The sequence below is a fragment of the Stegostoma tigrinum genome, chromosome 22 (assembly GCF_030684315.1).
Source record: "Stegostoma tigrinum isolate sSteTig4 chromosome 22, sSteTig4.hap1, whole genome shotgun sequence".
NCBI classification, from domain to species: domain Eukaryota; kingdom Metazoa; phylum Chordata; class Chondrichthyes; order Orectolobiformes; family Stegostomatidae; genus Stegostoma; species Stegostoma tigrinum.
Genome location: NC_081375.1, coordinates 22,420,862 through 22,436,027, shown reverse-complemented (window position 1 = coordinate 22,436,027; position 15,166 = coordinate 22,420,862). Strand labels below are relative to the sequence as shown.

Here is a 15,166-nt window from a genome sequence, read left to right as displayed (position 1 = left end):
AGGCCTGTGACTAGTGGTGTACTACAAGGATTGGTGCTGGGTCTACTGTTTTTCATCATTTATATAAATGTTTTGGATGTGAACATAGGAGGTGTGGTTAATATGTTTGCAGATGGCATCAAACTGGAGGTGTAGTGGAGAGCAAAAGGTTACCTCAGAGTACAGCAGGATCTTGATCAGATGGGCCAATGGGCTGAGGATTGACAGATGGAGTTTAATTTAGATAAATATGAGGCGCTGTGTTTTGGAAAGGCAATTCAGGGTAGGACTTATACACTTAGTGGTAAGGTCTTGGGGAGTGTGGCTGAACAAAGAAAACTTGGAGTGCAGGTTCATAGTTCTTTTAAAGTGGAGTTGCAGGTAGATAGGATAGTGAAGAAGGCATTTGATGTGCTTGCCCTTATTGGACAGTGCACTGAGTACAGGAGTTGGGAGGTGATGTTGCAGCTGTACAAGACATTGGTTAAGCCACTATTGGAATACTGTGTGCAGTTCTGGTCTCCCTGCTATAAGAAGGATATGGTGAAATTTAAAAGCAGTGGCAGGATCAGACAGAGTCAGCATGGATTTATGAAAGGGAAGTCATGCTTGGCAAATCTGTTGGAATTGTATAAAGTTGTAACTGGTAGAGTTGACTAAGGGGAGCCAACCAATGCTGTATATTTGGACTTTCAGAAAGTGTTTGACAAAGTCCCACATAAGAGATTAATGTGCAAGATTAAAGCTCATGGGATTGGGGGAATTGTATAGAGATGGTTGGCAGAGAGGAAACAAAGAGTAGGAATTGATGGGTTCTTTTCAAATTGGCAGGCAATAACTAGTGGGGTGCCACAAGGATTGTGGTGCTGGGACCCTAGCTATTCCCAATATATATTAATGATATGGATGAGGGAACAAAATGTAACATCTCCAAGTTTGCATCTCCAAGTTGGGTGGGAGGGTGAACTGTGATGAGGATGTGGAGATCTTTAAGCATGATCTTGACAGGTTGGGTGACTGGGCAAATCAAGGCAGATGCAGTATGATTTGGATAAATATGAGTTATTCACTTTGGAAGCAAAAGCAAGAAAGCAGATTACTACCTGAATGACTGTAAGTTGGAAGAAGGGAGCGTGCAGCGGGACCTGGGTGTCCTTGTGCACTAGTCGCTGAAGGTAAGCATGCAGGTGCGGCAGGCGGTAAAGAAGGCAAATGATGTTGACCTTCATTGTGAGAGGTTTTGAGTACAGGAGCAGCAATGTGTTGTTGCAGTTGTACAGGGCATTGGTGAGACCATGCCTGGAATATTGTGTGCAGTTTTGGTCTCCTTTTCTGAGGAAGGTTGTTCTTGCTCTAGAGGGAGTGCAGCAAAGGTTTACCAGGTTGACTCCAGGGATGGTAGTCTGACATATGAGGAGAGATTGACAAGGTTGGGATTTTTTTCACTAGTGTACAGACGAATGAGGGGGATCTCAGAGAGCCTTATAAAATTATAGCAGGACTGGACAGGGTTGATGCAGGGAGGCTGTTCTTGATGGTGGATGTGTCCAGAACCAGGGGTCACAGTTTGAGGATTCAGGGTAGACGATTTAGGATGGAGATATGAAGACATTTCTTCACCGAGACAGTGGCGAGCCTGTGGGATTCATTATCACAGAAAGTAGCTGAGGCCAAAATATTGAATGTATTCAAGAGGCAGCTCGATATAGCACTTGGGGCGAATGGGTCAAAGGTTATGGGGAGAAAGCAGGATTAAGCCTTTGAGTTGGACGATCAGCCCTGATCGTGAAGAATGGCAAAGCAGGCTCAAAGAGCCAAACAGCCTCCTCCTGCTTCTATCTTCTATGTTTCTATGTGAGGGTTCAGAAAAAATTTACAAGAATGTTGCCACGATTGGAGGATTTGAGCTATCGAGAGAGGTGGAATAGACTGGGGGGGAGAGATAATGGGAACTGCAGATGCTGGAGATTCCAAGATAATAAAATGTGAGGCTGGATGAACACAGCAGGCCAAGCAGCATCTCAGGAGCACAAAAGCTGACGTTTCGGGCCTAGACCCTTCATCAGAGAGGGGGATGGGGGGAGGGAACTGGAATAAATAGGGAGAGAGGGGGAGGCGGACCGAAGATGGAGAGCAAAGAAGATAGGTGGAGAGGGTGTAGGTGGGGAGGTAGGGAGGGGATAGGTCAGTCCAGGGAAGACGGACAGGTCAAGGAGGTGGGATGAGGTTAGTAGGTAGCTGGGGGTGCGGCTGGGGGTGGGAGGAAGGGATGGGTGAGAGGAAGAACCGGTTAGGGAGGCAGAGACAGGTTGGACTGGTTTTGGGATGCAGTGGGTGGGGGGGAAGAGCTGGGCTGGTTGTGTGGTGCAGTGGGGGGAGGGGATGAACTGGGCTGGTTTAGGGATGCAGTGGGGGAAGGGGAGATTTTGAAACTGGTGAAGTCCACATTGATACCATATGGCTGCAGGGTTCCCAGGCGGAATATGAGTTGCTGTTCCTGCAACCTTCGGGTGGCATCATTGTGGCAGTGCAGGAGGCCCATGATGGACATGTCATCAAGAGAATGGGAGGGGGAGTGGAAATGGTTTGCGACTGGGAGGTGCAGTTGTTTGTTGCGAACTGAGCGGAGGTGTTCTGCAAAGCGGTCCCCAAGCCTCCGCTTGGTTTCCCCAATGTAGAGAAAGCCGCACCGGGTACAGTGGATGCAGTATACCACATTGGCAGATGTGCAGGTGAACCTCTGCTTAATGTGGAATGTCATCTTGGGGCCTGGGATGGGGGTGAGGGAGGAGGTGTGGGGACAAGTGTAGCATTTCCTGCGGTTGCAGGGGAAGGTGCCGGGTGTGGTGGGGTTGGAGGGCAGTGTGGAGCGAACTAGGGAGTCACGGAGAGAGTGGTCTCTCCGGAAAGCAGACAGGGGTGGGGATGGAAAAATGTCTTGGGTGGTGGGGTCGGATTGTAAATGGCGGAAGTGTCGGAGGATAATGCGTTGTATCCGGAGGTTGGTAGGGTGGTGTGTGAGAACGAGGGGGATCCTCTTGGGGCGGTTGTGGCGGGGGCGGGGTGTGAGGGATGTGTCGCGGGAAATGCGGGAGACGCGGTCAAGGGCGTTCTCAATCACCGTGGGGGGGAAGTTGCGGTCCTTAAAGAACTTGGACATCTGGGATGTGCGGGAGTGGAATGTCTTATCGTGGGAGCAGATGCGGCGGAGGCGGAGGAATTGGGAATAGGGGATGGAGTTTTTGCAGGAGGGTGGGTGGGAGGAGGTGTATTCTAGGTAGCTGTGGGAGTCGGTGGGCTTGAAATGGACATCAGTTACAAGCTGGTTGCCTGAGATGGAGACTGAGAGGTCCAGGAAGGTGAGGGATGTGCTGGAGATGGCCCAGGTGAACTGAAGGTTGGGGTGGAAGGTGTTGGTGAAGTGGATGAACTGTTCGAGCTCCTCTGGGGAGCAAGAGGCGGCGCCGATACAGTCATCAATGTACCGGAGGAAGAGGTGGGGTTTGGGGCCTGTGTAGGTGCGGAAGATGGACTGTTCCACGTAACCTACAAAGAGGCAGGCATAGCTGGGGCCCATGCGGGTGCCCATGGCCACCCCCTTAGTCTGTAGGAAGTGGGAGGAGTCAAAAGAGAAGTTGTTGAGTGTGAGGACGAGTTCCGCTAGGCGGATGAGAGTGTCGGTGGAGGGGGCCTGGTCGGGCCTGCGGGACAGGAATAGACTGGGGCTTTTTTCCCTGGACTGTCAGAGGCTGAGGGATGACCTTGCAAAGGTTTCTCAAATCATAAGGATTTTATAAGATAAGATGAAAAGCCAAGGTCTTTTGCCCAGGTTGGGGCGTCCAAAAGTAGAGTCCATAGGTTTAAGGTGAGAAGGGAAAGATTTAAAAGTGACCTAATGGGCAACTGTTTCACGCAGAGGGATATGGACAAAATGCTCGCAAATGGGACTAGATTTATTTAGGATATCTGATTGGTATGTATGAGTTAAACTGAGGGGTCTGTTTCTATGCTGTATATCTCTATGACTGTATAATAACTTTCAAAGACTACAGGGAAAGAGTAGGTGAATGGAGTTAACTGGAGAGCATTTACAGGAATGAAAGTTCAAATGGACTCCTAGTATGGTGTAATTTCTTTAACTCTACGATTACAGGAAAGAAATGAAATTATTCAAGGCTGTACAAAGAAACTTTAGCTGATTTCTGTCCACACATGCTGCAAGACCTGCTGAGTGTTTCCACCAATTTCTTTTGTTTCTGATTTCCAGCACCCACAGTTCTTTCAGTTTTTCACAAAGGTGACTTGAAATGTCTCCTCCTCCTCCTTTGCAGAGAGTAAAGAAAATTAATGCCTTCCAGATTTAAATTGGTTTCAAAAAAGTTCTTAGGCATATGATTTCAGACAAAATGATTTAAACCTGTGAATGTCAGATCTTTACCCAACTGGTCAATGCAGCACAAGTTAATTGATTTCTTTGTCCACACCTTCTCTTATTTGGCTTTATATTGCCTCTCATAATAGTAACTATTCTCTGAAGCAAAATAATTTCTCCCCAGAAAAAAAAACTTAGATAGCACCTTTTTCTTACCTTTTCAAGACCCAAAACCATTCATATATTTAGAGTTATAGAATCACACAGCACAGAGACAGGCCCTTCGGTCCAGCTCGTTTGCACCAAACCCAAACAGACGAGCCCCATTTTCCAGCATTTAGCCCATATCTTTTTAAACCTTTCCTTTTCATGTACCCATCCAGATGCCCTTTAAACGTTGTAATTGTACCTGCCTCTACCACTTCCTCTGCAGCTTGTTCCATGCTCGCAACACCTTCTGCATGAAAATGTTACCCCTCAGGTCCTTTCTAAATCTTTCCCCTCTCACCTTAAACCTATGCCCTCTAGTTTTGGAATCTTCCACCCAAGCAAAAAGACCTTGGCTCTTCATCTTATCCATGTCCCTTATGGTTTTATAAACCTCTAATAGGTCACTCCTCAGCCTCTAATGGGTTCAGGGAAGAAAGTCCCAGCCTATTCAGCCTCTCCCGAGAGCTCAAATTCTCCAGTTCCAGCAACATTCTAGTAAATCTTTTCTGCACCCTTTCAAGTCTAACACCATTGTTCTTAGAGAAGCACAACCAGAATATATGCACTATTCCAAAAGTGGCATCAATAGTGTGCTGTACAGCCACAACATGATGTCCAAACTCCTATACTCAGTGTTCTGACTAATGGTCAGAAGGAAACCGACATGTGAAACTATTAATTGTTGACTTTCTGCTCCCTAAGTTGGCCAATCAGCTTTGCATTTGTTGATAGAAAACTAAGATTATTATTCCACACACAACAAATTAGTAAGTCCCAGATTCAGTCCCGTGTGCCATTTTATTTTCTTTATCATTTGCTTCCAAATGTCACCGTCTCAGTTGCATTTTCATTTGATAACTTCCAGATATTCTCTTTATTCAGGTAAAATGATCTCATCACCAAAATTACATTAGTTAATCAAGTTTTATTTCAAATATCAATTCACATCAGCACAAATCTACAAATTCATAAAATAACTGTTTCCAATATTTTCTTAGACATTGTGTGTGCAAACCACTCCCTGTCTCAGTAAATTCCACTTGTTATTATGTTTATGTATGTGGGTTTCCTCTGCCACATTGGTCTTCCTCATCAGCTAGTTTGCTGCAAGTTTTGTGTATTTTTTAATGGTCATTCCACCTAAGCTGTTCCCTGTGCTGCTAGTGCAAGTGTCACTTTACGAAGTATTCCCTGGTACTGAGGCCATTCCTCCTGGATACGAGCAACAATAGTGTTGATGGTATGGATTCGATTCTCTTGTTTCTGTATTTCATTCCTCAGTAACTGTTCAGATTTGCACTGTTGTATGTACTTTCCGTCTTTCACAGCCTGTAGGTGTTTGAGTCGTGTCTGTAATGTCACTATTTTGGTCAGATTCTGAACAACGAGAAATAGTAAATATGTTTCAATGATATTTAATGGTCTCATTTAAGTTACTGTTTATTATCTCCAGCCAAAAATGTATTTCAGTAGTCTGTTCATGTACTTCTTTGGTATTACTTCACTATATATCAAGATGATACAATGTAATGTCATTTTTTGATTCCTTCACACAATGAGTTTCCCACAGAGAAGGAAAAGCAGTAAAGAAAGGGAAAAAAAATGAACTATAATTGTGTACATTTGCGTGGCTGAATGTTGTTGCATTATTGTCAAATTATAAATGTAAAATACCACAAAAGAGGCTTTTCCCTCCCAAGCCTCACATTCCCTACTATGATGATTCATTGCAAGTTATGGAACATAATAGGGAATGTATTCCTCTGCTGGCTTTATGTATCACATAGGAGCGAACTGAGAGTATCTATGGTGCAGATTTTTGACTAGATTCATGGCTTCACTTGCCATGCACCATCACATCATTATCAAATTTGTTTATTACCCTATACATGATGCATTCTGTCAACCATAACCTTTCATTGATATCAAATTAGAAAACAAAATGTATTTAAATGCAACAGGGTACATAATGGAGACAACATGCTCATTTGCTTTCTTCATAAATTAGAACATTTTAATAAATATTCTTTTTTCAATGCATCATGGGTAACTGAATCAAATGGTAAGCCACAGTGAATTAAAAAGGGTTGAAATTTATCCAAACTCAGTTTAAGATTTGCTAATGTACCATTCATACCCTGGTATACTACATCCAAGCTCAAGTGAAGTATGAGCAGTGGTAAAATAGGGAAAAGATGCGGGTGTTTGTGGAATTATCTTCTGAGCACAAGTTACTGGTTTCAGAAGAGGAACAGAAAAGAAGAAACTGTTACATGAATGTTGCATTCATACACAATGAGAAAAAGAATGAATATGTTTGATTAGTAAAGAAGGAATGAACAAATATGATTAGCAGTGCAGAGAAAATGCATTGCTGTCTAGAGAAGGACTCCGCATTATCATAGTTATCATTCAATATTATTTTTACATCATTTACTGCAATCCAATCTTTTTTGTTGCATTTCATTAATCAGTAAATATTTCGGTAAATTTTTCTTCAAGTAATCGAGTGTTTTCAAGAAATTGGTCCACTGATTCTACTTTTAGTTCTGTATGTATATAGAAATAAACATGTATGTATTCTTCATCTATGCAACACCGTTTTACTTAAATTGCATCAAATATTGCATCCAAGTTGTTTGTTGTAATTTCTTATGTGATAGGAAGTGGCACAACAGATGTATCTGTGTTACTGTTGTGTGATAACATTTTCACTGACAAGGAACTGGCATGTTTTTACTGCCGCTTTTACTTGCTGCAGAACTGTAGGTTGATCGCAAGTTCAGGCTGAAGCACTTGGAGATGTTTCTATGTTCAGTCATTTTTTGTATAATTTGGACACAAAAAAAACACAAATATCTGCTCATGGAAGACTTATATCCCACTCTCGATCCATGGAATTATATCTGTATTTGTGTCTTTGGTTTTGATATCTGTCTATGATTAATGAGTTGGTATCCATACTGACTGAGGCAGTAAAATGAGGTTCAGTGACTAATGTCAGAAAGGAGAAAATGGGTCAGTATTTCAACTCTTGATTCTTTTCCAACAACGCTATTAGAAGTGTGAATATTTGGACATTGGCAAGAATGGATGGTGTGTTATATCTCCTTATCTATGTTATGCGACTGTCGAAACTCAACAATGGCGGTTAGCCAAGTTACTGAAAGGCATCCAGCAATTATGGAAAGTATATTAGAGTTAAGGACTTCAGAACAGTGCAGGAAGAATGTGGGATATAACTGAGGACTTTTTTTAAAAGGCTTCACAAAGAGGAAATCATGCCTGACAGATTTATTATCATTCTTCAAAAGGGCAACAAGCAAAATTGATAAAGGAGAAGAAGTGGATGTAATATATTTGGATTTCCAAAACACATTTGATAAATAACCAAATTTATAAGGTTACTTAATAAGGCAAGAACCCATGGTGGTAGAGGTAGTATATTAGAATGGATAAAAGCTTGGCTAACTAATAGAAGATGGAGAGTTGGGATAAGAGAGGCCATTTTCAGGATAGCAACCTGTAAATAATGCAGTACCACAGGGAACAGTGCTAGGACAGCCATTATTTAGAATATACATGAATAACATGAATGAGGAAAATGAATGTGCTTGTAAATGGCACAAAAATAGATGGGAAGGCAAATGGTGAAGATGACACAAACAGTATGCACAGCAATATACACAGGTTAAGTGAGTTATCAAAATCTTGGCAGTTGGAATATAATGTGGAAAAAATTAAGGTATGTAAGGTTTTGGCAGGAAGAACATATAATAAAAATACATGTGGATCTTAGTTTGATGAAGGGTATTTCATTGCCAACATGAGCTCTAAATGTTGACGAGTTTAACACTTCCGTGTATTATGTAAAAATCAGAAAAATCTCTTGAAGTGTGAGAATGTAAAACATATTAGAATCACCTCTTTTTGCTGAAAATATCTTTCTTCTCATTCTGCAAATAATTACTTTATTGCTCCATTCCTTTATATAGAATCCTATACAATACTAATTCTAATTCTGCTGTGTTGTTTCACATTCTGTCTGTGTAAAACGGGCTCCAATGCAGACAATGAATGTCTCACATTAATGGAATTAGGTTTGAGAAATGTACTTCCGTTTTCAAAATAGGTAGCAATCATTCTCGGTCATACCTTGATAACATTAAACTTAAGTTATGTTGATTAGCTTAATAATTGTACCTAGTTATCATATAAGATAAAATAGTTTCCTAATTAATTATTTAAATATCTGCTTTTATACGTCAAGTAAGCATGAATACCTTCCATCTCATCAAGCAAATCTTACCGCTTGTTTTCTTTCCTGCTGAGATTCTATATTTGCATTAATTTGATCAACCATAGACTGCTGATCCTGAATCTGACATTTCTTTTCTTCCAGTTGCTGACACACACTTCTCTGTGATTCCCTCAGCTCTTCAATAGTTCTGTCAGATTCTTCTATGCTCTAAGGAAAAAACGGTGACCAGAGTGAAACCAATAACATCAGTCAGTAAAGAAACGCATGATCAGCTAAATTGAAAAAGTGAATTTGAATGGTCTGTAGCTGTTTGCAAGTGCTACAATAATCTGCTCAGTGATGCCCCCAGTTTATGTTCTGCCAGGGCCACTCAGCTCCTGACCTCATTACAGTATTGGTTTAAACATGAACAAAAGAGCTGAATTCCAGAGGTGAGGTGAGACCAACAGCCCTTAACATCAAGGCTGCATTCAACGAAGAATGGCATCAAGGAGCCCTAGCAAAACTGTAAACACTGAACATCGGGGGCAAATCCTCTATTGGTTGGAATCATAACTGGCACAAAGAAAGATGGTTATGGCTGTTGGATGTCAATCATCACACCTCCAGGACATCTCTGCAGGAGTTCCTCAGGGTAGTGTCCTAGACCCAACCATCTTCAGTTGCTTCAGCAATGACCTTCCCTCCGTCATATGATCAGAAGTGGGAACGTTTGCTGATGATTGCACAATGTTCAGCACCAAATATTGAAGCAGCCCACGTTCAAATACCACAACATCTGGACAGTATCCTTTCTTGGGCTGACCAATAACAAGTAACATTTTTGCCACATAAACACCAGCAAATGACTGTCTCTAGTAACAGACAATCTAATCACCACTTCTTGACATTCAGTTGTGTTGCCATCACTCAATTCCCCCTCTATAAATATCCTGGGGATTATCATTAACCAGAAACTCATTGGACTCACCACATAAACACAGTAGCAACAACAGCCGGTCACGGGCTAGGAATACTGCTTCAAGTAACTTAACTCCTGATTCCCCAAAGCCTGTCCATCATCTACAAGGCAAAAATCAGGAATATGATGGAATACTCCCCACTTGCCCAAATATGTGCAGCTCCAACAACACTTAAGAAGCTTGACACCATCCAGAACAAAACAGCCTGCTTGAATGGCTGATTGGCACTACATACACAAGCACCCACTCCCTCCATCACCAAAGCTCAGTAGCAGCAATGTATATTATCTACAAGATGCACTGCAGAAATTCACCAGATTCTTAGACAGCACCTTACAAGCGCACAATAATGTCCATCTAGAAGGAAAGTACAGCAAATATATTGGAACACACTGCCACCTTCAGGTTCCCCCTCAAGCCAGTCACCATGCTGAATTGAAAATATATTGCTGCTCCTTCACTAACACTAGGTCGAAATGCTGGAACTTCCTCCCTAAGTGCATTGTGGGCCTGCCTACAGCACATGGACTGCAGTGCACCTTCTCAAGGCCAGCTGGCCGGTCAGCAATGCTCACATCCCATGAGTGAATAAAAGAAAACAATTTAATCTGATTGGTCAATGAGCTGCCAAAACTCCAAGTGGGTGAAAATGCATTGTGCATATTTATTTAATTGCAAAGGCTTGTTAGAAATATTCAATCTAATTTATCTCACCTTTTGAACATCTGCAATTTTCTTGCATAGGTCTTCTATCCTTTTATGACAATCTTGTTTAGTTATGTGCTTCTTGCCCAGTTTGGCTTGTGCTTCTCCACGTGTCACAATTGTATCCCTGCGCAAGACAACAGCCTCCATTTCACGAATCATTTGCTCTTGCTGCCTCACAAGTTGACTGTGACGTATCTTTGGATCAAGAATATGGATTTTACACAGTGATTTTACAACAGAGTAAGAGAACCATTTACATCAAGTAACTTAGTTTGAATTCATCCCAGACAAATGCACGTCTGTTGTTAGATGGTTGCTGAGAATTATGTGAAACGAATCTAGTTAACTTCCATGACAATTGATATGAATTTAATAACTACAAATACATTAGAAATAAAACTACTACAGTATCGCTTGAAAGAATAATCAAGTGTGTGCCACAATTACTGCCATATCTTTTGATTCTATGAGTTCCACCTGGCTGACCTTGTTCCAATCACTATATCCTTCCCCTCTGAGTCCTGGGATGTAGGCATGTTTTTTTCCCCCACAGCTTCTCCTAGGGTATTTTCGCACCAGATCCAGTTCCTGCAACTCTACTTCAGGTACTGATGGCACATACTGCACCATAGCTCACCCCTTGCACCTGCAGCATCTAGGCAAAAATTCATCTTCTTCAGTATCGAGGGTGTGACATCTGCCAGGCAGTGGGGGAAAGCTCACAGGTTCTGACAGCCGTGCTGGATGTTCTGAGGGTCCGAGTACGTTTTGCTCTGCCCCGTTTGTGAGGTTGTAGCTTTCATGCAATCCACCTGCTTGTTCAGGACTGCCTCTCTTACTCAAACTTTGCATGTCATGGGACCTGATCTCGTGCCGACAATGCCTCTTATACATTGCAGGACCATTCCTATAGTTTCGATACCAAACTTCTTCCCCTGAAGTAAACTGCCTCTCTCTTGTATCCAGTATTGGTGTTCCTGATGTCATTTCACTCTTCCCACCAGGTCTAAGAAGATCAAATTTAACATGGTGTGGAGTCTTCTCCCCATTGGCAACTCTGCTGGAGTTGTTGTTGTAGTTGCATGAGCAGTGGTCTAATAGTCAAATAGGAACCAGGGCAGTTTGGTATCGAGTTGAGCTGTAGGCTGTTTCTTGAAGCCTGCCTTCAAAATTTGGACTGTTCTTTCTGCCAAACCATTGGATACAGGGTATGGAGCTGGTCTTACATGCTAAATACCACTTGCATTCACAAAATACTTGAATTCCCTGCTAGTAAATGATAGCCTGTTGTCTGTGATTGACAACTCTAGGAGTCTGTGTATTGCAAAAGATGCTTGAAACGTTTCAACTGTCATCCCCGCGTTTGACATATGAACACTATTTATGTCCAACCACTTTGGTGGGTGTTCACAATGACTAAAAACATAGAGCCCATGAAAGGACCAGCGTAGATGATGTGTGACCGAGAAAAGGGTTTACCCAACCATTCCCATGAATGTGGCAATAATTATTGTCCTTCTTGGCATTCTGAGCACTGCCCCGCCAATGCAGCTGCGCTGGCATCCAGTCCCAACTACCAGACGTAACATCTTGCCATTGTCTTCAATTCTAGAAACCCCTGGATGACTCTGAAGGAGTTCAGCCAGTATCTGGTGGTGACCTCTGCTCAGGACAATCACTCTTGCTCCCTATAATAATATGCCATCCTCTGTGCTGATCCCGTCCTATCAGGTCCAGAACGTTTTCACTTCTGGTTGTTATGGCCTTTTGGTTCTTCCATCACCACCAGCTGTTTTAGTTTTCCTATGACAGGATCTTTTTGTATTCATAGTCTGATATTGTCAGTGGTGACCAGTTTGGTGTCCAAAAAGTTAAAACCCATAATGTACTCTTCTATTGTATCCACCAGTAGGAGGCAGCTCAAGGCATCCGTATTTGCCACTTGGCCTCCTGGATGGCATTCTAACTTGTATTTATACACATTCAGAACAAGAGCCCACGGCTGAATTTGACCTGAAACAATTGGCCTTGTCCTCTTTACGTAGTTCTAGCAGTAGTTTGTGGTCTGTTATTATTACAAATTTATGTCCATAAAGGTTTTGGTGGAACTTTCTTACGCCAAAGATGACTGTTAAACCTTTCTTCTCTAACTGGGCATATCCTCATTTGGCATCAGCTATCAGGTGTTCCTCCCTGCTGAGCCACTGGTGAGCCAACACTACCATAAGGGGAAGATTTGCATGCCATTTACCACACTTCACTTGGGATCATAGTGTGTCAACGTCTTAGATGATAACAGCTGCTTCTTCACTTCCCTAAAGGCTACATCTTGGCTACAAAACCATTCCAAGGCTGACCCTTTCTCAATAGCAAACGTAAGGGTGCCAGGATGGAGGCCAGGTTACATTTTAATTTTCTGCAATAATTCAGCAACCTAATACCTAAGCTCCAGTTCAGATGTGGGAGCTGGTGCACATTTGGTCACCCTCACTTTCTCTGCCAATGGGTGTAACCCAGTCTTGTTGTTCTGTAGCCCAAGTAGGTCACGGGGTGTCTGGAACACACATTTTTCCCTCCTCGGGTGTACCCCTGCCTTGGAGAAATGTTTAAACACAATATCCAAGTTCTTTAAATGCTCTTTACTGGTCTTCCCAGTTGTTAACACGTCATCCAGATAAGTGTCAACTTAGGGTAGACCTTGTAAAATGTTCTCTATGGTCTGTTGGAAAATGGCACAGGCTGATGATACCCTAAAAGGCAGTCTCGTATATTAGTACAAATCTTTATGGATGTTAATCATAGCATACTTCTGGGAATCCTCATCTAATCCTAACTGTGGGTATGCATGGCTCATGTCCAACTTCATGAAGGATAGCCACCCCTGCCAGTTTTGTGTATTAGTCCTCTGTACGGGGCAAGGGGTATTTATCAAGCTGCAAAAAGTTACTGTTTGTTTGAAATCCCCACAAAGTCTGTATGACCGGTTCTGCCCATTCCGCATATTGTACTGGTTTGATGTTTCCCTCCAGCCTTCTGATTTCTGCCTCTACTTTCGCAAGTAAGGCAAATGGCACTGGGCAGACCTTGCAGAATCGTCGAACTGCTTCTTGGTCAACATATAAGGTGGCTTCGGACCCTTTGATAGTCCCTAAACTTTCCTGAAAAACCTCCAGGTATTTAACTAGGACTTCACTCAGGCTGCCATTTTGTTACCAAAACATTTTGAGCCAAACAAGTTAAATTTTCCTCAACCAATTTCGCCCCAGCATGCTTGGGCCCAAGCCTTTTACCGCAATCAGTAGTAACTGAACCAGCTGCTTCTCACAAGAGACTGGAACTGAAATTGTACCCTTAATGTGTCGGGGTTCCACAGTATAGGTTCTTAGTCTATCCGAGGTCTTACGCAAACTTAAGGGTTGGAGTTTAGTGCAAATTTTTGTAAAGACTGACTCTGCAATCACTGATATAGTTGCACCATTATCAACCTTTGGTGACTATTTAACCAGACATTTATCTTGATTGGGTCTGATTTTGCTTGGGTCTGATTTGGATGTCGCCAAGCATTTTAACTGTCCCAAACCATCTGGAGATGGACTTTCCAATGTATGCACACTCTTGGATGCTAGCCTATGAGTTCTCTTAGAGATAATGGGAACTGCAGATGCTGGAGAATTCCAAGATAATAAAATGTGAGGCTGGATGAACACAGCAGGCCAAGCAGCATCTCAGGAGCACAAAAGCTGACGTTTCGGGCCTAGACCCTTCATCAGAGAGGAGGATGGGGAGAGGGAACTGGAATAAATAGGGAGAGAGGGGGAGGCGGACCGAAGATGGAGAGTAAAGAAGATAGGTGGAGAGAGTATAGGTGGGGAGGTAGGGAGGGGATAGGTCAGTCCAGGGAAGACGGACAGGTCAAGGAGGTGGGATGAGGTTAGTAGGTAGATGGGGGTGCGGCTTGGGATGGGAGGAAGGGATGGGTGAGAGGAAGAACCGGTTAGGGAGGCAGAGACAGGTTGGACTGGTTTTGGGATGCAGTGGGTGGGGGGGAAGAGCTGGGCTGGTTGTGTGGTGCAGTGGGGGGAGGGGACGAACAGGGCTGGTTTAGGGATGCAGTAGGGGAAGGGGAGATTTTGAAACTGGTGAAGTCCACATTGACACCATATGGCTGCAGGGTTCCCAGGCGGAATATGACTTGCTGTTCCTGCAAGCTTCGGGTGGCATCATTGTGGCAGTGCAGGAGGCCCATGATGGACATGTCATCTAGAGAATGGGAGGGGGAGTGGAAATGGTTTGCGACTGTGAGGTGCAGTTGTTTGTTGCGAACTGAGCGGAGGTGTTCTGCAAAGCGGTCCCCAAGCCTCCGCTTGGTTTCCCCAATGTAGAGGAAGCCGCACCGGGTACAGTGGATGCAGTATACCACATTGGCAGATGTTCAGGACCGCAACTTTTCCCCCACAGTGATCGAGAACGCCCTTGACCGCGTCTCCCATATTTCCCGCAACACATCCCTCACACCCCGCCCCCGCCACAACTGCCCTAAGAGGATCCCCCTCGTTCTCACACACCACCCTACCAACCTCCGGATACAACGCATCATCCTCCGACACTTCCGCCATTTACAATCCGACCCCACCACCCAAGACATTTTTCCATCCCCACCCCTGTCTGCTTTCC

The 15,166-nt window shown here is 43.4% G+C and overlaps 1 protein-coding gene across 2 annotated transcripts in view; it reads right to left on the bottom strand.

Moving 5' to 3' along the window:
- Positions 1–5,479: 5,479 nt before the first annotated feature.
- ccdc40 (coiled-coil domain containing 40) overlaps positions 5,480–15,166 on the bottom strand; it is a 70,575-nt gene continuing 60,888 nt past the window's right edge. For both annotated transcript variants that reach the window (XM_048554780.1, XM_048554782.1), the window contains 3 exons: positions 10,499–10,687; positions 8,871–9,029; positions 5,480–5,938 (listed from right to left, as the gene is read on the bottom strand). In XM_048554780.1, coding sequence (XP_048410737.1) covers positions 5,702–5,938; positions 8,871–9,029; positions 10,499–10,687 — 585 coding nt within the window. In that variant the 3' untranslated portion in view covers positions 5,480–5,701. The remainder of the gene's footprint in view (positions 5,939–8,870; positions 9,030–10,498; positions 10,688–15,166) is intronic.